Source organism: Tuber melanosporum (assembly GCF_000151645.1).
Source record: "Tuber melanosporum whole genome shotgun sequence assembly, scaffold_180, strain Mel28".
Classification (NCBI taxonomy): Eukaryota; Fungi; Ascomycota; class Pezizomycetes; order Pezizales; family Tuberaceae; genus Tuber; species Tuber melanosporum.
The window spans coordinates 25284-30746 of NW_003298842.1; the positions used below are offsets into that span (position 1 = coordinate 25284).

The 5463-nt window shown below is 46.7% G+C and overlaps 1 protein-coding gene; it reads left to right on the forward strand.

The window, feature by feature from the left end:
* Positions 1 to 551: 551 nt before the first annotated feature.
* Positions 552 to 3417, forward strand: GSTUM_00003627001 (uncharacterized protein). XM_002837268.2 has 9 exons: positions 552 to 1511; positions 1761 to 1807; positions 1862 to 1947; positions 2066 to 2075; positions 2137 to 2248; positions 2339 to 2517; positions 2582 to 2822; positions 2946 to 3124; positions 3209 to 3417. Exons 1-9 carry the CDS (start codon positions 1407 to 1409, stop codon positions 3237 to 3239), a joined length of 990 nt encoding a protein of 329 aa, XP_002837314.1. The 5' UTR covers positions 552 to 1406; the 3' UTR covers positions 3240 to 3417.
* Positions 3418 to 5463: the final 2046 nt, after the last annotated feature.

The window sequence follows — 5463 nt, forward strand, 5'->3', positions numbered from 1 at the left end:
CATACATATCCACAAGCATCAACAGCGTTTGGATATACCATCTCGATTGGAAAACAGGGATGCCGACTTTTTTCACTTTGTCAATTCTCTCTCCCCACCATGCACGTAACCCAATTAGTGGGAAGCGCCAGTGGGGACGAATTGCTTGTATGTATATAAATGTATATTATGGTTATTATGTTTAAGCTAGGAATTTTCTCCAATTGCAATTGCGAGGGATGGGGTCTGTGGGTTGCAAAGGAGGCCTATGTGCAATACAAACTCCAGTGCTCCTACCATATTCAGACAGCGATACGCGAATATATACTAATCGTTGGCAATGTCATTATCCCCTTACCCCCTACGGCATAGTCTGCGGGGCAAACGCGGAGTGTCCCAATCTCATGCCACATTTATTAAAAAGGAGATCCGGTGAAGTACTAATCAGGAAGGTATGGGCAGGTTAACCACCAGAGTGGGTCTGCACTTCATTGAACTCTTGGGGAGGTTTTAAATTCGGTAACCGCGGGACCATACATTTGAGCTCGCTTGCTAACACCAGTGCAGTACGAGTACCGTACTGTAGTCTCCCTCTTTCTCCAGGCTAAACGCTCCAGCATGCAAGACCGTGGCGGAAAGACCAAATATACCAATCCTTCTGAGGGTCCATAAACATGTCTCTTACCCCTCTCGGTTACTCCACGTGTAGTCTACCGGTGTTACACACAGACTTTTTTTACTAGTACGAGTAAAAGTAATTACTCAAACGTGGTTTGGTTGGTTTCTTTTTCATCTCCGTCTGATGGCCCAGCCTGTCTAGTTTACTCCGGCTCCCTACCAGCGCAGCGTGGGGGTGTGGTAGGGTTGGGTTTGCTCCTTGGTTGTGGCTGGTTCGATGTTCTTCCCCCAGTTATGGATACTCAGTTTCCAACGAATTGGCATTGGGTCCCTCGCACGGACCTAGATCCATTCCCCCAATTCGAGGCAAGCCATTCGGCAGATCTGTTTTTACGGCCTTTTTTGTTAGCGGTATTGCTGTTTTTACTCTCTTTTTTTTTTTTTTTTTTTTGTTCTTGAAATTGCATTGAAATTTTGAAGTTCGTAAATGTTCTGTTCCCTCAGGAACCCTTACTCGATAAGAAACCTTCATATAATTCGTGGTCTATCCTACTTATCCGTACTCCTGCATTCTAACACTTCTTTCCTAACAGTATTTGCGTGGTTTATGGATAGGCATATATATATTGGCGGGTTGCGGGTTAAAATGGGTTAATAAGTGCCCTTGAAGGCCCTCCCATAGTCCAACCCTGAATAGCTACTAGACTTGTTTTTCACTACCGACAACTCACTACTCTCAGGTCTTATATGCCCTACTCAGGTGAATGGCCCACAACCACGATCAAAGTTCCACAAGTGCTGGAGCCAACATGTCTTCGTCACTCCAACCTAACGCAGCACCTTCTATTGAGACTGGACTCTCAACGGAAAGCTCAAGCCAAGAAGGATTACAAAATTACCTTATGGAAGCGGATGTAAGTTACCCTTTTCTTCGTTTCCTTTCATTAGAATTATTTCTATTTCTATAACCCCCCTCCCCCCCCAAAAAAAAAGCTCCTTTACTGCATCGGCGTCATTAAAGGGTATTATGCGTTTGGCTAAAAGAGAGAAAAAAATACCTGGAATTATTATTGAAGCCACGGCTGTGCTGGGATGGGGTTCTTCGGGAAACAACTCTTCAAGACATAATATATTATTGAATTTATAGGTGCTAATAAGTTCAGAGTTTCCCCCCAGATCTCTCGGACGATCAGGGGATTGGTGACGATTTGTACGGCTCTCTAATCTCCTCCAAGAAAATCCCCTCTAATAATGAACATACTAGATCCACGTATACTGCTTCTCTTTCCTCCAGCGTGTTGAATTATCAATACGAAAACGGTCGCAGATACCATGGCTATCACCGAGGAAGTAAGTTTCTTTTTTCAACTCGAGCAGTTTTTTATTTTTATTTATTTATTAATCCAACAGACTATGTATTTCCGAATGATGAGGCACGTCGCATGTCCCCTTTGCAAATTCATTCCAGATATTAATAGGTACACAGCAAGAAATTGAGCGGCTCCAGTTACAACATCATATGATGGCTATTCTATTCAGCGGAAGGCTGTACTGGGCACCCATTGATCCCAATCCACAAAAGATCCTGGACATCGGCACTGGCACCGGAGCTTGGGCAATGGATATGGCGGATATGCATTCTTCAGCCCACGTATGCGCCACATAACACATTTATCCTTGAATAAGAACAAATATATTCAGAACCGAAAATTTCAGACAATTAATAATATTAATCCAACAGGTTATCGGGACGGACTTAAGCCCTATCCAACCCGGCTGGGTTCCGCCGAATCTATCCTATGAGATTGATGACGCAGAAAGCGAATGGACATACGGGGGAAAAACTTTCGACCTTATCCATACCCGCTATTTGACAGGATCATTCGCGGACTGGCCAAAATTCATAGAAAGATCATTCCGGTTCCTCTTCCTCTCCTTCTCCTCTCTTTCTGGTACTACCATTCATAAACTAACTTTTATTTAGAACTCTAACGCCCGGGGGGTGGCTTGAGTGCCAAGAAATTGATAGCCGTATCCTCTCTGATGACGGGACCCTCCTGCCAGACTCAGCCCTTGCCAGATGGAGCCGACTTCTCCACGAAGCAGCAGAAATTTATGGACGCAGCGTTGTAGTAGCCTCTAAATTAGCGGGTTGGATGGAGAATGCGGGATTCGTGAACGTTACCAACCGATGCTTCAAGCTCCCGAACAATGCTTGGCCTAAAGTCGTCCCTCCTCTCCCCCTTCTAATACTCGTCTACTCCAAATCAATTATCTACTATTTTCCTTTTTATTTTCATCTCCTCCTTTCACGAAGGGGGTCAAGTTAACTGACAGAGAAACAACAGAACTCCAGAATGAAAGAAGTAGGAATGTACCAAATGGTCAACTTCCTGGACGGCTTGGAGGCTCTCACGATGGCGCTGTTCACACGGGCACTTGAGTGGACACCAGACGAGGTGAAGACCTTCCTGGTTGAAGTTGAGAAGGATATTAAGAATAAGAATATTCATTCTTATCTTAATTTGTATGCTTCCTTTCCTTGTTCATTTCCGCCCTGATATCCCTCGTGTCTCCTTGTTGTTCGTACGCTAACGCAGTGGGTGGGTAGTTACGTCGCATACGGGCAGAGACCGGAATAGTGCATGAGGTATCACTCGACCTGAGGGACAGAGGACCAAAGGACTTGTGAGAATTAGGCTTAGTGCCGTTGCTAAAAAAGGGATAGGGGTGTTGGAGGCCAATAGCATGTTATCAAACCTCTTTCTCTTTTTCCATATCCGTTCTACTTGATAAATATACAGAACAGACATCAATCACATTACACTTTATCGTAACCTGAACAGGGAGTGAGTCGGTATCATACTACAAGTTAGACCAAATCCTATCAACCCAGCGTCTCGCACAGTAGGCCGCCTGCTCATACCCATACCACCCTACACACACACACACCACACCACAACCAGACTCGAGTAATGCAGTCTACCGATCCCAGATCACGGTACAGTGACATAGACCCCATTTTTAATCAACCCAACATATACTAGTACAAGTACTGTACTCGTAATATTAAGGTCGCCTACGGCCACTTCACTCCCAATACCGGTCAATCCCCTCAAAGCGCAATCAATCACTCGGATGCTCGTGCCTTAACGCCTTTCACCTGCATGGCAGGCAAGTACGGTACCCGACGAACTAGCTAGTGTAGCCGAAAAAGGTTGACCCCCATGACCAGATTTTCACCACTCGCGCTAGAGTCGAGGGAGCGGATGAAGAATGTATACTTGTAATACCGGTATGGGATGTTATGGGTGGGTGGGTTGTAAGGCTATGGCACACGATAGATTGGGAAATAGGAATGTAGTACAAGTCCTGAAGGGGGTGTGGGGGGTGTGCGGGGAGGCACAGCAGTTCCATAACTCGAGTACGCGGGGAGTAGTGCAGGGCCCTTCCGAGCCATAACTCCGTTCGCATCTGAAAATTTGTGGATCGGTAATCGAGTTGTGTGCCATGCAGCACTCTACTGTACTGCGCCGCAGCGGCGTCGGTAGGCGTCTCTTTTTTCTGCGCTACGAGTACAGTACTGTACAGTACCGTGCATGGGGTAATACCTTAGCTCTAGCTACCTGCGCTTCCGCTTTCCCCAGACACTGCTCGAGCCCTATCTAGTGCTTATTATCCCGAGTGCAGTAGGCACCGTATCCGAGAGGCGCAATCCGCACAACCAGACTTTTCGCAGCGCGAATATCACCGGACAGGATCATCGAAAGTGGGTACGGTAACGAACCACTATTCGCTTTCTTCGAATTGGTTTCTGAAGTTGGTGTAGTACGGTAGCCTCGATGACGACCACCGGTACCCCTCCGGCGATGTTTTCGAGCACAATGCAGAAAAGTGCAAGTCGATATGATCTAGACCCGTACGTCCGTGCCATAAGCCACCCGGTATGATACGTGGGACGTGGGCACTTGAAAATATCACCGGAGCTTTGGAGCTGGGGGGGGGGGTGACGATAGGGAGTGGGTACTCAGCCGCTCTCCCCTGACCAGATTATCGCAAATGCATTCGGGTACGCACAATACCCAACGGGTATCCATTCGATTGGGGATTGCGAGACAAGACGCGATTAAGTTAGCCACTCACTAGAAGATTAGAGCACCCCGCGCGATGCGCCAGCACGGTTACCGGTTTTTATGATGTTCTGTACTCGGGCAGGTGCAAGGTATTGGGACAACAAGCAAGGGATTTTTTGTGGGCGTGAATCAGTGGCGGAATCACGCAAGCCTCACTAGAAAGGGTATCGATTCTTACCAAATATTGCTTGAGCATGCAGGATCTGAATCAAGAGCTCGCGGATATACCCAAATAAAGACTTTGCCCAGACAGTAGGTTGTTCCAATACCTTTTACCCCCCACTCGAGTATGATGTCCTGAACAAGGGCGGATGGAGAAGGTCCTTGGAGTGCGGGAAACTCCGGATCTCGACAGCTCTCTCCAAAGCTGACGTTTTTGCAAGACGAGAGAGAATACCGGTACTCGAGTAAGTCTTAGGGAGGACGGGAAGCTATATCTTGGGTAGTCGAGTATCGGTATAGGGATTGAGGGGTATTTAAATGGGATGAAATGGAGCGAGTGGGTTTAAGGTGGCAGGAGATATGGCAAAGTATGAGTTTAGCTGGAACGCGCTCTGCAGTACCGTATCATACACCAAAAAATTTTAGAATCCATTATCACCGCGAGCTCAGTAATCTCCGGATTCTAATTCATCCCGGGGAGGGATTAGCGTTTTACTGGCACGGTAGACGATTAGCTTCCTGGACGTGTTGGATCACATTAACTTAACTGGTATTCGCAAGTCTCATAACC

Coding starts and splice junctions, on each gene's coding strand:
- GSTUM_00003627001 (XM_002837268.2), top strand. CDS start 1,407: ATGTCTTCGTCACTCCAACCTAACGCAGCACCTTCTATTGAGACTGGA. Junction 1,512..1,760: donor ATTACCTTATGGAAGCGGAT/GTAAGTTACCCT, acceptor TAATAAGTTCAG/AGTTTCCCCCCAGATCTCTC. Junction 1,808..1,861: donor CAGGGGATTGGTGACGATTT/GTACGGCTCTCT, acceptor TGAACATACTAG/ATCCACGTATACTGCTTCTC.